The sequence below is a fragment of the Rousettus aegyptiacus genome, unplaced genomic scaffold, assembly GCF_014176215.1.
Source record: "Rousettus aegyptiacus isolate mRouAeg1 unplaced genomic scaffold, mRouAeg1.p scaffold_m13_p_5, whole genome shotgun sequence".
NCBI lineage: Eukaryota > Metazoa > Chordata > Mammalia > Chiroptera > Pteropodidae > Rousettus > Rousettus aegyptiacus.
The window spans coordinates 115,706,306-115,723,940 of record NW_023416308.1 but is presented as its reverse complement, the minus strand read 5'-3'; the positions used below and the strand labels follow the sequence as shown (position 1 = coordinate 115,723,940).

General features: G+C 63.2%; 1 protein-coding gene across 2 annotated transcripts; it reads right to left on the bottom strand.

Annotated features, from left to right (window-relative positions):
• Nucleotides 1-1,560: 1,560 nt before the first annotated feature.
• Nucleotides 1,561-15,795, bottom strand: CCDC88B (coiled-coil domain containing 88B). 2 transcript variants are annotated; one of them, XM_036221211.1, is made up of 27 exons: nucleotides 15,671-15,795; nucleotides 15,230-15,372; nucleotides 14,948-15,059; nucleotides 14,792-14,861; nucleotides 14,656-14,714; nucleotides 14,497-14,580; nucleotides 14,270-14,413; nucleotides 13,907-14,052; nucleotides 13,699-13,780; nucleotides 13,390-13,548; nucleotides 12,702-12,848; nucleotides 12,481-12,589; nucleotides 12,185-12,321; nucleotides 10,933-12,102; nucleotides 7,837-7,964; nucleotides 7,635-7,752; nucleotides 6,789-6,884; nucleotides 6,563-6,703; nucleotides 5,725-5,981; nucleotides 5,341-5,484; nucleotides 4,977-5,163; nucleotides 4,699-4,844; nucleotides 4,339-4,437; nucleotides 4,131-4,155; nucleotides 3,234-3,434; nucleotides 2,936-3,004; nucleotides 1,561-2,063 (listed from the first exon to the last, which is right to left on the bottom strand). In XM_036221211.1, the coding sequence occupies exons 1-27, from the start codon at nucleotides 15,728-15,730 to the stop codon at nucleotides 1,617-1,619; spliced, it is 4,680 nt and encodes a 1,559-aa protein (XP_036077104.1). In that variant the 5' UTR covers nucleotides 15,731-15,795; the 3' UTR covers nucleotides 1,561-1,616. The 2 variants fall into 2 exon arrangements, with proteins under 2 accessions (XP_036077104.1, XP_036077105.1); XM_036221212.1 differs by having other exon boundaries at nucleotides 1,890-2,063; nucleotides 3,989-4,155.
• Nucleotides 15,796-17,635: the final 1,840 nt, after the last annotated feature.

Below are 17,635 nucleotides of genomic sequence, written 5' to 3'. Positions count from 1 at the left end.
TGCGCCCCACAGGGGGCCCACACCTGCACTCTAGAGCTGTCCCCTCCAGGCACCAGCCCCGGGGGAGCCCAGCATCTCTGATTCTTAGCCACCAGCGAAGTGAGGGATTTCATAAAATTCACAACCCACTACCTCATTTTTGATCACTCCCTGAAGGCAGCGAGTGGGGGAGGGGGTCTGCTGACCACCTTGACAGATGAGCAGCCTAAGGCCGCACAGCTGCCCCTGTCCAGCTGCTGTCAGCGCGGGACCAGCCCCGGACCTCTCGCTCGGTGCGGCCCGCTTTTGCTGCTGGGCAGCCTTAAGAGGGTATTTGGGTCCCAGAAGCCACCCAGCCCAGCTCAGCTCCCTGTCCACTCCCCAGAGGCCCCTGAAACCCTATCCCCTATGAACTTGCCTTTGCGGGGGAGGGTGTGGGGGTTAAGGCTCCCTGAAGATCAAAGCCCTGTCTCCGGGTTCTCCCTACCCAGGGGTCTCCTACAGGGGGTGCTGAGAAGGTGCTGAAGCCAAACCCCGCCCTGTGGCAAGGAGGGGTGACCAAATCTTTTTAGAGCCTACCTATAAAAACACCTCAGGCCCCAGCCACCCTTTGAAGGCCACCCAGTGCCAAACACCCCTCACGTGGTTCTGAAAAACCTGGCACAGTGCCCCTGCAGGGCCCAGAACAGGCCTCAAAAAGGGGTGTCAGAGCCACACAAGGGTGGCCTCCTCTCCCCATCAGGCCCAGAGCCCTGGCTGGCCTGTTCTCCGGAGCCTCGTCCCCCTCCCTGACAACTGACAGGGGCCACCAACAGGATGAGGCAACCATCGAACCCCCACCCTGAGGCCTATGGGAAGGGGCTTCCAGCTGGAGGCCAGGGGGTCCACTCCCACCCCATCGGCCTCTGAAGCTGGGGCTGAGAGGAGACAGGCAGGGCAGTGGGTTATCCCCAAGGGGGCTGTGGAAACCCCATGAGTCAGGCTGCTGCAGGTCACCCTGGTGAGGCTGGTCCGGGCACCCCTCCCAGTTCTGCCACCCCCAGATTCGGGCTGCCTCACCTCAGCCTGGGCAGCCCCTCCCTACCCTTTGACTCACGTCCTGCCACCTACCCTAATTGCCCCCTTCCTGGGTGTCATCCTTGAGGCCCTGGTCAGAGACTCTGTGTCCTTCCCTCTTCTTGTGTCCCTCCATGACAGCCCCAGGGCTAGATGATATCCACCAGATGTGAGCTCCCTGGGAAGGGGCTCAACCCCAAAGGGATGGGGGAGAAAGGATGAGGAAGCAGGAGGGAGTGAGAAAAGAGGGTGCCAGAGAGAGGAGGGCAGGGCTCCCCACCCAAGCCCAGAACCCACCTTTTAAGTAAAGGCTGAACCCAGACTCAGGCCCCAGAACTCTCTCCTCATCACCCCTCTGAGACATCCAGGCAAGCCAGACTGACCCCTCCCCTGAAGAAAGCCCTGTGCTGCCCTGTGCTGCCCTGTGCTGGGTGAGGACGCCGGTGGCCAGAGACCCCCCTCCAGGCCACAGGTGTCCCTGGGGCCTCTCGGCTCTAGATGCAGCCAGCAGACACAGGGCGCAGATTCAGGTGATTACATCCCGGCTTTATTCTCACATCTCTCAGGCCCCAGGCTAAGGCTCAGTGACAGGCCCAGGTCACAGTCCCCAGGGAATGGTCCTTGGCTCCCCGCCTGGCCCGGACAAGGGGCTCCCTTGCCCACTCCTTCCTGCTTCCTTCTTCTGGGGGTTCCCCCAGAAACCGCCTCCTCAGGGAGGGCCGCGCAGCAGAGCCAGGGCCCCAGCAAGAAGCTGCCCGCGGGGGCCCGCCATCCCCTCTGTCCACAAACTCGTCCCAGCTCCACCTCAGGGCCCCAGTGCCAGCTGCGTTGGACCCTCGGACCCAGGCCTCCTTGTCCAGGGGCTCGGCCCAGGGGCCCTGGCTCCCCAAATTCTTGGGCTGCCTGGGGCCCCCGCTGAGACTCCAGCGGCGATGGGACTGTACTGCCGCCGAGCTCCCCATCCACGCGGTGTCACTGGCTGAGGGAAGGGGCGAGAGGACGTTTCTCCGGGTCCTGCACCTCGAGGTCTGAAGGGAAAGGCTCAGCTCAGGCGCACTCCCTCGGGGGACTCCCAGCATTGACGGTGGCCCACAGGGCCCTGCACCCTCTGCCCGCCTCCTACCCCTCCAACCTCCTCCCAGCTCTCCCCGCCTCGCTCCCGGCCGCACCGGCTGCCCGGCCAGGCCTCCGACATGCTTCGCTTCAGCTGCTGCCTCGGCCTGGAATCCCGTTCCCCAGACACGTCAGCGCCACAAACTCTCACCTCCCAGTCCTCGGTCCAACTTCACCTGCCCTCTGAGGCCTACCTCGAGCACCTTAATTAACATTGCATTCCACCCACTCCTGACCTCCCCCCACCCTGCTCTCCTTTTCCCCAGGACATTATCACCTCCCACTACTCCAGGGCTCAGCTGCCCAGGACGTGACCGAGACCCACGGAGATGCGGCTGCTCTCAATGAACCACGATGTGCTTGACCGTAAAATACCCCTGGACTCGAAAGACTTAGTATGAAAACGATAATACGCAGTATCTCGTGAATAATTCTGGACACTGACTACATGGCGAAATGATGATGGTGCAGGGCTACTGAGTTAAATAAGACGCGAAAATTAACTTCACCTGTCTCTCTTCATTTCTTCGGGTGAGGCTACTGGAAAATGTTTAATTACACGTGTGGCTCGCACCCTATTTCTGTGAGACAAAGCTGTTGTAGGTAATTGTTGTTTTTACGCGTATCGTTTACTATCTGCCTCTGGTAGCAGAATGTTCCCTGCTGTGCATCCCCTGCTAGCATGTCACCTGGCACCTGGCACTTCGCGAAGCTCATTGTCAAGTGACTGAATGGATGGATGGATGAGGGCTGCCAGGGCCCCACGCCGGGCAAATACCCCACTCACCCTCTCGGCTGGCATCTGCTTCATGTTCCGCCAGGGTCTCGATGGAGCCATCCCATCCCACGCCCGATCCTAGCGGGGCACAAAGCAGCTACTGGGCCACAGGGACCAGGGCAGAGGCAGGCAGGGCTTGTGGGGAGACACTGGGAACAGGAGGGAAGCCCCCTCCCCAAGGAGGTGATGGATCCACAAGGAGTGGAGAGGCAGCGGGTGAAGCTGCAGAGGCCGAGGAGGGTCTGGAGGGGGGGGGGGGGCTAACGGAAGTTGGGGACCGAGGGAGGCAGGGACCTCCGTCCCTCACCTTTGCCACGGGAACCAGACGTGGGGCCCGGCCAGCGCTGTCGGAATCGCTGCCGGGGGGTGTCCCCAGGGCTGAATGATTCAGAGCTTCGCCCCACTGGGAATCGGGAGCTGAGTTTCCGCCGCTGCCCACCTGCCAGGGTCTCATCTCGCAGGCAGAGGGAGCTCTGGGCCCGGCGCATAGGCGCCGGGGAAGGGGACCCTGCAGGAGGCACAGGCAGCAGGGGGAGTGAGAGCAGAGCCGGGAGGGGCCGGGCAGAGCGGAGGCGCGGCAGGACAAAGCTGCACAGGGGCAGGAAGAGGGGTCGCAGGAGCAGAGGAGGGTCTGGGTAAGTGAGGGTTGGAGCAGGAGGCTGGACCCTGTGCTGACTCTGACACTAACTCACTGTGTGACCTCAGGCGAGGCGCTTCCCCTCCCTGGGGCTCCGTTTCCTCATCTGCTGACTGGAATAAACGACCTCTCACTAAAGTCCCCTGCTGCTCCGCAGTCCTAGGCACCGCGGTGGGTGGGTAGGACTGGGTGGGTGGATGGGTGGCAGTGCAGGCGAGAGGAAGGTGCCAGATAAGAGGGATGTGGCGGGGATGCAGAGCAAAGAGCCACTGGAACCATCTGGGGCAGGTGCAGGAGGCAAGGCCGGCCGAGACACGAGCGTAAGCAACAAAAAGAGGAAGAGACCGGAGGCGTGGGCAGGTGCTGGGGTGAGGGTAGAGGACACGGGGTAGGGACCATCCTGGTCACCTGGCCCCCAGACCCACCTGTCCCATCTGCCTCCCTGCCCTCGGAGAGCTCCATCTCTGGGGGGCCCCCCAGGCTCTCGGTGCTGCCAGCCCCATCGGCCCACGGGCGTGGCCCCCCATGGAGGCCCCCCTCCCGCCGGGGCCGCATCAGCCTCTTCACCTTGTCTGCCAGCCAGCTGCCCTTCCTGGGGGCAAGAGGGCACAAGAGGGGGTAAGGCCAAGGAGGTAGGGGGGACAAGAGGGCCATGTCGGGGATGCAAAGGCCAGGCAAACCCTCACTGATCCTGGACCTGAGCCGGGCCGGGCTCAGAGGGCAGGTGGGGGCTAGGTTGGGAAGACCCCGGCCCAGGGGGTGAAGGGCCGCTCACTTGGTCCGGGGCAGGGGCCCAGGCTCCAGCACGCGGTACTGGTCCATGATCTTCTCTACCAGCTTCTGCTTCTCCCGGCGCAGGGCATTGAGCTGGTCCCTGGGGGGTGGGGAGGGAGGAAGCAGCATGAGGCCCGGGGCAAGGCTCAGGTTACAGCAGGTGCAGCTCTGCCAGCTGTTAGCACGCTGACACACTCCTGTGTGGCCTAATACACTGCCACGGTCCCGAGCCCCTGGGGGTCGATCCCAGCCCTTTTCCCAGGACCGCCCCCCCCCACCCTGAACAACCAAAGGGGTCTCCAAAATCCACTTGGGCTACCCGCAGCGCACCGGGCGCTGGGCCCTCCTCCCGCCTGCTCACAGGTACTCGCGCTGCTCGCGGTGCAGGTGGTCCCGGCTCTCCAGGCTGCGCTCCAGGAGCTGCCGGTTCTCCCGGCTCAGGGCCTGCACTTCAGCCAGCAGCTGCCGGTTCTCCTCTTCCTGAGCGCTCCGGAGCTCTGTCAACAGCTGGCAGGGCCGGCGGCAAGACGGCCGGAGGTGTAAAGGGGCTCGGGGTGGCCACCCTCCACCCCCTCCAGTCTGTCCCCACCTCCGGCACCCTCCGACCCCACCGGGCTGCCGCCAGCAAGCTTAGCACACCTCGCACTGTGTGGTCAGCCGGCAGGCGCTCAGGTCCAGCTGCTGGTTGGACTCACGCAGTCGCTGGCTCTGCATCTCCAGCTGCGCCCGCTCCAGCTCCAGCCGCGCCAGCCGGCCGCGCAGCTCCCCGCGTTCACCCTGCAGCTCACCTCGCTCCCGGGACACCTCCGCCAGCAGCATCTGAGCCCTGCGGAAGCAAGGAGAGCTGCTCTCCCAGGGGACGCGTCCCCTCGGAAGGGCCAGAGGAGCCAGGCTGGGGACGGAAGGCCAAGCAGGATCCCTCCCACCAGGATGGTGACCTGCTCCACAGAGGGGAACCCTGAGAACTGGCCCACGCGGGGACGTCCTGCACCAGGGCGAGTACCTGTCGTGCTCGCTCTGCAGCCGCCGAAGCTCTTCCTCCAGACCCCGCTGTCGATGGCCGTCCTGCATCAGGCGCTCACGCTCTGCCAGCAGGGCCACCTCCTGCGCCTCCACGTTGGCCTTCTGGGCCTGCAGCTGCTCATGCCTGAAATGGACAGGGGCTGAGCAGGCTTCAGGGACTTGGGGCCAGGGCAAGCAGGCCGCTGGATTGTCTGGACCTGGGGGTCTGCTATCTCCTAAGCACAGGCTCCCGGCAGAAGCCACAGGGCAGAAGGTCGTGCCAGGTAACCACTACTCCCAACAGGGGCACAGCAGCAGAGGTGGGGCTTCAGGGGGTGGTGCTTCCCCACGGGGAAAAGGAGCTGGGAGTCTGGGGGAGACGCACCGGCCCTGCAGCTCCCGGTGCGCCAGCTCCAGCGCCCGCATGTTGGCCTTGAGGTCGCGGTGCCGGGCCAGCAGCCCCTCCAGCTCGGCCTCCTGCCGCCGCTGCAGCTGGGCCAGCGCCTCGTGGTCTCGCAGCAGGGCCTGCTGCTGCCCACGGGTCTCCTCCTGGGACTGCCGCGCTGCCTGCACCTCTTCCTCCAGCACCCCCAGCTTCCTGTGCAGCTCCTGGCCCTGCATTTCTAGTACAGACTTCTCGGCCTAGGGCAGAGGAGGGAGCAGGGACCTTGGGGGTGGAAACCCAGGCCAGAGAGGGGGTAGAGGAAAGGGAGCAGGGCAGAGGACAAGGAGGGCAAGCTGTCGAGGAGGCAGAGGGCTGGGGTCGGGGCAGCGGGGGGCTGAAGGCAGAGGTTAATAAGCCGGAGAGCGGACGGGTATCACAGGTGTTGGTGGCAGGCTGCGGAGGGGAGGGCAAGAGGCACACGGCAGAGGTAGGACAGATGGGGCTGCGGAGGCAGGGAAAGCCGTAGGAACTAATGGCTGGCTGTGGCGAAGACGGCTGAAGGCAGGGCAACGTGGACGCAGACAAGCAGGCTGGACGCAGGTAGGAGGGGGTGGGAACGAGACAAGGAGGCAGGGTCAGGACTGGGGCGGGTGCAAGTGGGTCGGGGCGGGAGGAGGGACGCAGAACTGGGCGGCTGGGGTCAGGGAGCCGGCACGTGACTCGGGAACAGGAAAGGACAGCGGCTGCGAGCCGGAGCAGGAAACAGTTCCGAAGGGGCAGGGGGCGGTGGTAAGTGGGCAGGGGCGGGGTGGGGACAGGGCGGCCAGCCGTCACCCACCTGCAGGCGACTGCTGTGCTCCTGTGCCTGCTGGCTCTGCAGCAGCAGCTCCTGGGCGCGTCCCTTCAGGCTGCCCAGCTGCCCCTCCAGGAGCTGCAGCTGCCCCTGCAGAGCCGCCTTCTCGGCCACCAGCGTCGCGTTCTGCCCAGCAGGGAAGAGGATTAGCAGCGGCCAGGCTCCTGCCCCTCGCCCGCGCCCCTTGTGCCCACCACGGTCCACCACTCACGCTGCGCTCCACCTCAATGAGCCGCCCGCTCTGCGCCTCTGTGACCCTCGGCGCTGCGTGTTCCTGGGGTTCCGGCCCCACAGGGCCCTGGCGCAGCTGCAAGGAGAGACCCTGGGAGGTCACGCAGGGGAGCGGCGGCACTTGGGGATGGCATAGGGGCCTGAACCAGTGGACCCTTAGCCCACAGCCGTCCACCCCAGGTGCCCGCAGCTCCGTCACTTTCCATCCTGCCCGTGCCGCCTTCTCTCGGCTCCGCAGCCGGTCCCCTTGCCCACGCTGCTCCTTCTGCACGTTAGGGCCCCTACTCTTCCTTAGGGCCCCAGTTTCGACATCACTTTCTCCAGAAAAACTCCCCTGGCCGGCCCCACACAAACCAGCAAGGCGGTCTGCTGGGTGCCCACAGGCCCATGGCACCGCGTGATGGTTGCCTGCTTCCTTGCCTCTGTCCCGGGGGGACTGTGAGCCCCCTAAGGGCAGTGCCCTGGTGTTGGAGCCCAGCACACCCCCGTGCTGAGCGCTGAGCCACACGCTGCAAGGGCATCGGAAACAGCCACAGTAATTAAGCTCACTAGGAAGTGGCGGGGCCCGAGCGAGAGAGTGAGAGAAACACACCAGTCACCTCAGAGCAAAGCCATCAGATTCTGTCCGTTTGAAGAATGGGGAGACAAGGCCCCCAGAAGACCACCAGGCCCAGGCAGAGTCAGCCTGACTTTCAGCACAGAGCTCCCTCCAGTGGGCCCGGAAAGGGGGCACAAGGCGAGCAAATGGGACAAGACCAGAGGGGGCGCCGGAGGGACCGGAGGGAGGGTGGGATGCGGCCCCCAGCTCCCAGGGCGGCAGCCTCACCTGGTACAGCTCCTCCTCCAACTGCAGGGCCCTCTTCTTGAGCTCCATCAGTGCCTCCTCCTTGCTAGTGGCTGCTGCCTGCAGCTCAGCTTCCAGCAGCTTCTCCAGGCTCTGGTACCTGCCAGAAGCAGCTTTGTCATCTCCCCCCTGCCCCCCCTCAGCCCTTGCCTGGCTCCCTCTGCCCCGCGGGCAAGGCCGGCACCTCTGGTGCTGGAACTCTTGTTCTTGCAGAAATTCCTGGCGCTCCAGAGCCGCCTGCTCCAGCTCACTCTGCAGTTGCTCCAGCCGGGCCCCCAGCTCCTGGCCCCGCACCACGGCCCTCTCCAGCTCCTGAGGGCAGGCAGAGCAGGCTCAGGGCCAGAGGGACAGGCCGCCACCCTTACCCGGGCACAGGGGAGGGCCAGATACAGAGGCCTGAGAGTCAGGAGACGAGGCTTTCTACCCTTGCTCTGTCACCCTAGACAAACATCTTTAACCCTTTGGGCCTCTACACCCCCATCTGTAACATGGGAGCAAAGCCTGGTCCCCTTGCAGAGCGAATACGCTGGGGGTTCCAAGTTTGGCGGGTATGAGGGAGGCCCCTGGGCCAGAAGTCTGAAACACTCGCTGGGCAAGTGTGTTCACCTCTCTGAGCCCACGGTTCCTCGTGTGTCCAGTGACGGCTGGACGCGGCCTACGTGCTGAAGCCACACTGGCCATGTGAGGGGAAAAGGCGCCTGGTGGAGGCAGGTCTAGAAGGCAGCCTTGGCCACAGGGGATAGCCACAGGGGATGGCCACAGAAGACAGGAAGTTGTTGAGCACCAGGCCTAATCACGGTGGGGGCTGGGAAGGGGAAGGCAGAGATGCTAGAACCAGGCGGCCTCTGGCAGTTGGGCCACACCATTGCGGAAGGGGGCAGGAGGCCCACTTTGACCTCTGGGCCCCAGAGGGATGTAGGCCAAACCATTCTTGAGGTGTGGCGGGGACCTTGGCAGAACAAAACCACAGGGAAAGGCCGATGCTGGCCGGCCGCCTGCCAAATCCTGCCTCTGGGAACCAGCGCTACAGCCTTTGCTCTGATCTTCCTGGTTTGATAAACCCACCAGGGCCTCCCTCCAGAGCTAATGCACTTCCAGACACCCTGGGCCACTGCTTCTCACTGGAAAAACTACAAGTCCCATGATGCCTTGCTGCTGGCCGCCACTAGAGCCCAAGGGCTAAGGGTAGGATAAATCGTGGCACAATGAAAGACACTTGAGCCTCAGACCAAATCTTTGCCATTCCCTCCTCCAGGGCCTGGCCACAACCTTAGCTGACCGTGCACTGTCCTCCACCTACCCCAGCAGGCCCACATGGACAACTCCCTGGGCCCCCGGTTCCCTGACCTCCCCCTGGCTGGCCACCACCTCCTGCATCACACCCAGTTATCACCAGGAACTGCTCCAACCAGGAAATCTCACAAAATTCTCCACTTTCTCCTCGGCCTCTTCCACCCTCCCCGCCCCCCCTCAGTCCTCGGAGCCGGCTCTTCCTCCCTCACCTTCACTGCCCCCCTGCTGGCCTTCCCTCTCCACAGCTGCCCCAAGCTCTCTACATTCTTTATCTTACGGCATCCTGTGGGGCAGGTAGTTTCGACTCCGGTTTCAGAGGTGAAGACACTGAGACTCAGAGAGGTTAAGTAACTTGCCCCAAGCCACACAGCAGGTAAGGAAGGGATCAGGGTATAACCCGGGTCTGCCCGAGCATCTCAGTCACGGCCCACAGGCCCTCAGCTTTACCCTCTCACCCGCACCCCCAATTCTCACCTTTCCCAGGCTTGCCTGGCACGATGCCTGACTAACCCCGTCAACCCAACAGTGTATCCCTCACTCCTCTCCACTGGAAGGGGCCAATTACTCCTCCTTTCTGAACCACAGCATCCCCGTCAGTGCACGGACGACACTGGAAACCGCTCAGCCAGAAGATCTGATTCCTGTCCGCGGCGCACCCTCCCCAAAGCACTGGGCCCCACTGGCCCGAACATCCTTCCCATTGCCTCCTCGTCTCCTCGGCTTCCCCGGAGGGGCCTCTCAACACGTGGCCCTGACCACTCCACTCGCTTTAAACCCGCGAGTGCCTCCCGCTGCCCTCATGAAAAAAGCCACAACTCCTTCCTTCTCGTGGAAGGAAGATGAAGCCCTGCCCAATAGGCACCCTGCTTAACGAACTCTCACCTTCCTCCGCTCCCCACCTCACACTCCACCCCGACCACTCATGCCTGCATCTCCTCCCAGCTCAATGCCATTCTACCCCCTCCTCCAGGAAGCCTTCCCTGATATGCCCCAGCCTGAGGCCAGTGTGTGCTTCTTGGATCCCCATGGTTCTGTCTCCACCCCAAACTGGGAACCCTTCCTGAGTATCAGCATGCTGGCTGCCTGGTACAGGACCCAGCATGAAGGAGAAACCCACGAACACGCTCAGATGAATGCATAAAGGGGGCTCTAGGCCATCTCTCTCTTCCTTCTCCCATCCCGGTCCAGCCAGCCTCATCTGCCACCTGGTTCATGGGCACTGTCTCCTAATGGCTCTAGGTCCCTGCACACCAAGATGACCCTCCTCAAACCCAGACTCACACAGGTCTGCCACACGCCCTTGGGTGGCTCTCCCTGTCTGGGAATGGAGGAGCATTAGCACCTAAAAAGCTGGCCCAACACAGCTCGCCGGCCCCACTCCCCCACTTTTCCGGGGCCCCTGAGCATCTTGAATGCCTTCGGGTCTGTGCACTGGCTGTTCCCTCGGGAGGAAATGTTCTCCCCCGTCTAGTGGAACCTTGACCGTTCCTCAGAATACTCCCCGAAACCTCCCTGCCCCAACCCTGGCATCGCCTCCTCTTCTCACGGGCTCCCACGCACTTTGCTCTTCATGAGCTACATGCCTTGAGCCTTTTGCCCAGCATGAACTGGGCTCTGATACCACAATCTCCCTTAGGCTTCCAGACCTGCCGAGGCAGCGATGATGAGTACCCTCATTTTACAGAAAGAGGCATTGGGGCGCAGGCGGAGTGAGAGCCGTCAGAGAGCCGGGATTCGCACCTGGGCATTCTGGCTCCACGCCCACTCTCACCCCTTCCTACAACCACCCCATCAGAGGCAGAGGACTTCTGCCCCTGCCCCGGGCCAGGCATGTCTTTGGAAGGCAGAAATGGACTTTGCCTTTTTTTATCTCCAGTCCCAGCTCGGTGCTGGGCACTCAGTGGCTACTGATGGAATGAATAACCCAGAATTCCAGCCGCTGGCCTGGAACCCCGTTTCCTGACCCTGGCCATGAGCGCCCACATACCTCCTTAAGGGCCTGCCTCTCCCGGCGCTCCCTCTCGGCCTCCTCCATGTGCTGGCGACCCTCGCTCTCCAGGACTTGCAGCCGCTCCTCAGCCGCCTCGGCCCGGGCCCGCAGCCTGGGCCCCTCGCGCTCCCACTGCCTCCGCTCTCGGCCCGACGCCGCCAGCGCCTCTGCCAGCGCTTCACGCTCCCGCGACGCAGCCTCCAGCTCCCGTCCGGCTCCCTCCACCGCCTCCCGCAGCCGGGCCTGCTCCCTGGCCTGGGCTTCTGCCTCGCGGTGGGCCTCGGCCTCTGCCCTCCGAGCCTGGGCCAGCTCCTCCGAGAGGCGAGCAGCCTCCGTGCCTCGGGCCTCCAGCCTCCGGGCCTGGGCCTCCAGCTCAGCTCGTAAGGACTCAGCCTCTCTCCTCAGCCGCACCACCTCCTCCCTGAGGGCCTCCTGCTCTGGGTCACCGCTGGCCAGGACCTCCCCTGGGACTGGCCCCTCCAAGGTCTGGGCCTCAGGTGCCCCTTTGGGCTTCTGCTGTGTTTCTTGCGGGGCTGGGTCCCCAACCATCCCCTCCAGCCTCTGTTCATGCTCTCTGGCATCTGTTTGCCCCTTGGGTAAGTCCAGCCCCTGGTCTGGGGTCTTCTGCTTTTCCAACTGAACACAGAGGCTGGGCCCCGAGGGTCCAGGCTTGCTCTCAGGGACCTCCTGTCTTAGCCCCTGGGCCTCAGGCACTGACTCCCCAGTCTCTCCTCCCAGCAATAGCTTTTTGATCTCTGGACCCTGAGCCGAGGTCACAGAGGCAGAGGTCTGGAGAGGGGCTCCGTGGCCAGCCTTCTCTAGGGACTCCTGTGTCTTTACAGCAGGGCTTGACTTCTGGGGCATCAAGTCTGAGGTCTGGGGGGCCACGGTAGCCACCTGGGGGGTCCTCTCCATCACCTGAGAGTCTGAATCAGATGTCTGGGGACACTCAGCTAACCCCTCGAGGGCTGAGTCAGATGCCGGGGAAGCCAGGTCCAAGGCCTGGGGGCCTTTATCCCCTGATTGACGGTCCAAAGCCTGCAGGCCTTCATCTCCCACTGGGCCAGCCAAGCCCTGGGGGCCATGGTCTGAGGCCAGGCGAGTCTGGGGAGCCACAGCCAGCTCTCGAACCACGCAGGCCTCGCTCTGCTCCTCCAGTAGGGGGTGCTGAGGGCACATGAGAGAGATAGTCAAGCCCCAGGAGGCTGCCAGAAAGGACCTACTGGTGTGGTTGGGGGAGGGGACTCACCTGGCCACCTGGCTGCCCCTGCAACACCTGTAGCAGTGCTCGAAGCTCCTGATTCTCTCGTTCCAGGGTCCGCAGCCGCCCAGCCTCTGCTTCCCTCACTTCCTCATGCAGTGAGGGGGCCACTCCTGGCAGGGGTGCTGGGGTGTGCGAGGTGAGGTCAGGGCTCCTCCCCACCCTCAGACCTGCCACACTCACTGTCTCCTCACTTATAGCCCTGCACCCCCAAAGACCTGGGGGAAGGGGACGTAGTCAGAAGAGCCCCCCAGCCCCAGCCCCTCCACTGGGGACCCACTCACCCTCCCCAGGAGAGCCCGGGGGTGGCTCCAGGCTCCGCTGAAGCTCCAGCTCCAGCTCCACGTTCTCCTCTGCCAGCTGGTCCACCTGATGCCGCAAAGAGTCCAGCTCCTGAGGGGGAGGGCAGGGTCAGACGAGCCCTCCCCACCACGGCCAGGCCAAGTGTGCGGGCTCAAGGGTCACTGGAGGAAAGTAGGAGTAGGGGTCCCTCTGGCCAGCTCACCGCGTGGGCCTCACCCAGCCGGGTCCGCAGCAGCAGGTTCTCGCGCTGGGTCTCGTGGAGCCGGGCACAGCGCTCCTGTGCAGCCTCCAGCTGCTCCTCCAGCAGTGCCTTGGAGGCCTCCAGAGTCCCTGAGAGCGCCCGCTCCTCCTGGCGTGGGGAGGGACAGAGAGCCGGCCTTGCGATGCCGCCCCCAGCACTCTGTTCACAGACCCTGCCTCCGCTCCCCACTCCGACCGCACAGCCTTGGGGCTCTCCAGGCCCCATCCCTCCCCTCCATCTGCCCGACAGAGGGTCGCTCCAGGTACCACTTCCCCAGCACTTAGCCCCACCTTTCTACCATGCAGGCCCTGCCCCTTCTCCCCAGGAACTGCCTCCCGGGGTGGCATCCTTCTAAGCCCTACTTATCGGCCCCCACTGCTGGGAGCTCTCTCTAGACACCACCTCCCCCCCCAGGACCCACCCTTACCCACAACACCCACCCTCCCTCTCCATCTGCCCCGTCCAGAGGGCCTTTCCCCAGACACCACCTTGCCCATTTCGCCCAGCCATGACTGCTCCCTCTGTAAAGCCTGACCCCCTCTTCTCCAGGCCCAAATTCACTCCTCAGGCCCAGCCCATCCCCTGCAGGACTCTTGCAGACAGAGCCCGCCCCCAAGCCCCGCCCCCTAAGCCCCGCCTCCCGACTCACCTCCAGCTGGCCCTTGCAGGCCTCAGCCGCCTGCAGCCTCTCCCGGCAGCGTCGCAGCTCCTCCTGCAGGCGGGGCAGGCGGCCGGCCCGCTCCCGCAGCGTCTCTGCCTCCTCGCGGTACAACTCAGCCCGCTTGGCCTGTCCCGACAGCGCCTGGGCCTGGGTCAGGTGGTGCGGAGATGGGAACGGCCAGCTTCAGGCCACAGAGATTGGGGACAGGAAGGAGCGGGGTGGAGGGGGCAAAGGGCCGCAGGAGGTGTGGGGAGAGGACTGGAGATTAGGGCAAAGGCGGGGAGCATGTGGGCGCACCTCCTGGCGGAGCCTTCGAATTTCGGCCTCTAAGCCCTGCACTTCGGCCTGGGAGTCTAGCAGCAGTTCGGCCTTCTCCTCCCTGGAAGAGAGACGCCGGAGAGGTCTGGGGACCCGGCACTCCCAGCCCCTCCCACGCCACATCGCACCCATGCCCGCGGGGCTGGGCCCCTCTGCTCCAAGCCCCTTCACAGCCTTTCGCACTCACAGCTCCTGTCGAAGGCGCCGCAGCTGGGCCTTGGCGTTGGCCAGCTGCAGAGCCAAGTGGTGCGAGGGGCCCTCCAGAGGAGTCCTAGCAGGGGCCGCAGGCACCGAGGGGGCGGGCTCTCGCTCTAGCAGCAGTTCAGCCAAACGCTGTGGGAGGGCAAGGGTCAGGGGTCAGAAGGAACCCATCCTGTGCCCCTCACATCTGCCCCCAACCACCACAAGCTGAATCTGGCGCTCGCAGCCACGCTGGCCCAACCCCAACTCCACATCTGGGCCTCCTCCATCCCCATCTTCCCCACACAGCTGGGTCCCTGCAGCCCTCCCATTCCTCCACCTGGCCCTGGATGCCCCTGCCGTCCCCTACCTGGGCCCCCACATCACGCTCCCGTGCCAGTCTCAGTAGTGTCCCCATCAGGCTCCGGGACAGCATCTCCAACTCCGGAGGTGCCAGCTCCCCGGGCTCAGGCCCAGCCAGTGCCAGCACCATGCCCGCTCCAGGCTGGGTCACCTGGGAGGGTAGGGAGAGCCGTTCAGCCTAAGAAGTTGGGAGGCATGGTGTCCTCAGGTGGCGATGCCAGTCCAAAGCCGTACCTCCTGGATGACGGCAGCCAGCTCGCTCTGGACCTCCAGGCTGAGGCCCTGGATGTGCCGGATGAAGAGTTCCCGATGCTCGCACTGCAGGGAGACATGGCTGGTACAGGAGTCTCCCACCTGCCAGAGCTGAACCCTGCCCTCCCCTCCCCGGCTCACCTGCACTGACGCTCCCAGCAGCAGACGAAGGATGCCTTCCAGCTCCTCCACTGCCTCTTCTGCAGGGCACAAGCCACAAGGGGTTAATGGGTCAGGGGAGAGGGGAGACGCAGGAGGGGGTGGTGGGAGAGAGCACCTGAGAAGGGGTCAAACCCCAACGTCTGGAGGTCTGGGGGCGGCGAAAGGATCAGCAACTGCAGTTCCTCCTAGGGGTGGAGGGAGCAGGAGATATGAGGGGGAGACCTTCCCCCAGGGGGCTCCCAAGCTCAGCCTCCCCTTCTCGACCCCTCACCTGGTAGAAGTCCCTCAGTCGGCCCCACAGGTGGTTCAAGTTCCGCACTCGCCCGGCTGCGGGACCATTATGGCTGCTGATCGCCCGGGGGCCCCCTCGAGAACCGGGTGCGCTGTGGACACAGGGGAAAGGGGGCAGTGGGGGTTGACAGAGGAGTGGGGTAATCCAGGACCTGCCTCCACTCAACCAGCCTCCACCCTCCACCCTCAGGCCCCACCCTCCAGCCCCTCCGGGCTTTTTCCCCTCAGACCCCTAGGCTGGCTGGCCCCTGATGCCCCTTACATAATGCCCAGCACCCGGAGGAGAAGAGCCCCATCGCTGAGACGCAAGAACCTCTTCTCTGGACAAAGGGGCCCCTCTCCTTCCTCCTCCTCTTCCCCTTCTGGCTCCTCCGCCTCTCCCACCAGCCCAGCCAGTCCCAGCACCTGTGGGAAGCAGAGACAGGTCAGGTGGCCCGAGTGGGAGCCCCATCAGCCGAGTGAATCCTGAACCCCTCCAACCTTCCCCCTGAGCCCACACAGTCCCCTCCTCACCAAATCCCTGAAGGTCTTTGGCCCCAGGGGTCTGGACCCCTCATCCTGCCCCACAGCTGCCTGGACTTCAGCCTGACGTTTGAGTCCACCCCCGTCACACCTCAACTCTCCTTCACCACCCCCACCCCAACACCAGCCCCTCCCTACTGCTCACTTCCCCTCCCCAGGCCCCTTCCACCTGCCGCCTTACCCAGGTGGCCAGGCTCCCATTCAGGAAGTCTCTGAGTCTGGGCCCCTTGCCCCTGTCCATGATAGGTCAGGGTGTTGGTCTCACTGTGGCAGCTGTACCTGCCCAGAGAGGAAGAGGAAGTCCCCGGGTGGGAGATCCCGGGCCCAGCCACAGACACCCCGTGCAGCTTCCTCCTTCCGGGTGGGGGCGGGCCTGTGCACCCCCAGAGTCCTGCCTCAGCCCCCATGTAGCCACACCACATCCTCCCAGCATCTCTGGCAGGGCCAGAGAATAACAGAGAAAGGGGGGGCCCGGGCCCCCACAGAGCAGGGCCCACAGCTCTCCCGGCTCAATGGACAAAGGCAGGTAAGCCCTCCACCTCTCCGGGCTTCTGTCTCCCAACGTGAAACCAGAGAGGGTGACCTCGGCCTTGCACGTTTGCAGGGCCTCTGAGGGGGCTCCCGTCCTCGCGGGGTGCGTCTGGGGGCCCACACCTGCATCTTCGCATTTGCTGCTTCCCTTCCCCTTTGATGTTTCTCCAGCTTCCCCAAGCTTCTGCCCAACCTGTGAGGCCTGGCTCAGACGCCCCCTCCCCCAGCAAGCTTTCTCTGAACCCCACCTTCCCCCTATTCTGTGCACACTAGACTCAGACAGGACATCCGGGCCATGGGCAACTGACTTCATGGGCCTCAGTTTCCCATCTGTAAAGAAGTGGGTGGGACGCCAGCCTCTGGGGGAAGCGGCTCAGTGCAGAGACCAGCAGCGTGTGTCTCTCAGACAAACAGACCTGGCCTCTCCGTTCCCCCCGCTGCTAACTACGGGCCTCTGTTCATTCTTTCATTCACCTGCTCCATGCGGGACATGGCTGGGCGCTGGGAAGGGATAAGCCACATTCTCCCTGCGCTCAGTATACTGGGGGGACACAAAAATCACATACGCACTCCAAGTGTAACATTGCGGTGGGACAACATGTGTGGAGGGGCAGGGATGTGACTTGGGATGGCCAGAAAAGGCATCTGGAGGGGACTCGGTGATGGAGGTGAGATCGGGGGTGACCAGGTTAACTAGGCAAAGAGAGAAGGAAGGAAGGGCGTTCCAGGCAGCAGGAACAGAATGTGCAAGGGGCTCTGTGGCAACTTGGAAGATGGCCAAGGTAAAGTTCAGAAGTTATTTGTGTTTCATCAATTCTAAAACATTTTAGTTCTCACATTTAAATCTCTGGAGTCAGGTCACATGGTAGAGTCACTGCCCGGCTGCAGTCCTGACGTAGCTGCCATTGCCTGCACGTGCCCACACTTCAGAAGCATCAAACCTTGCGGCAAGGGGGTCAATAGCTTGGAAGAAAACCCCAGAGGCAAGAACAAAGAACTCTTTAACCCCAAAACAGTAGGAACCCTTGGGGAGGAGAACGAAACTTGTCGGTACCACTCCCAACACAGAAGTTGACTGCAAAGCTGGCTTAAGAGCCAACTCAGGTGGCTCCCGGTGGTGGTACGGTCGTCTCACGGATTGTTGGAAGGACTGCTGGTCTCCAGCACTCTCGATGGCTCACAGGAGGAGGTGGCAGTAGGGCACACGGACATCACGCCTGCCAGACTCTAAATGTGAAGTTTTCCAAACACCACAAACAATTTATTTGGCTTCTATTTTCCTTTTGATGTGTGCATCGGAATTATGTATGATGAGTCTACGGCCATGCCCCCCTGAGCAAACCCGATCCCATCTGATCTCAGAAGCTAAGCCTGGTTAGTACTTGGACGGGAGACCACCTAGGAAGACCGGGTGCTGTAGGCGTAAAACATACAAAATAAGGGATTGTAAATTGGCAAGGTCCTTGCAAGCTGTGAGGTCAACCAAGGGTTGCCTCGCCTAAAACAAACAAACAAACAAACAATTATATATAATGAAAATCTGTATCGAAGTCAAAAAGAGCTCCTTTGGGAGGAGATTCTAGTGATGAAAGAGCCTTGTGACATAGTTAACTGG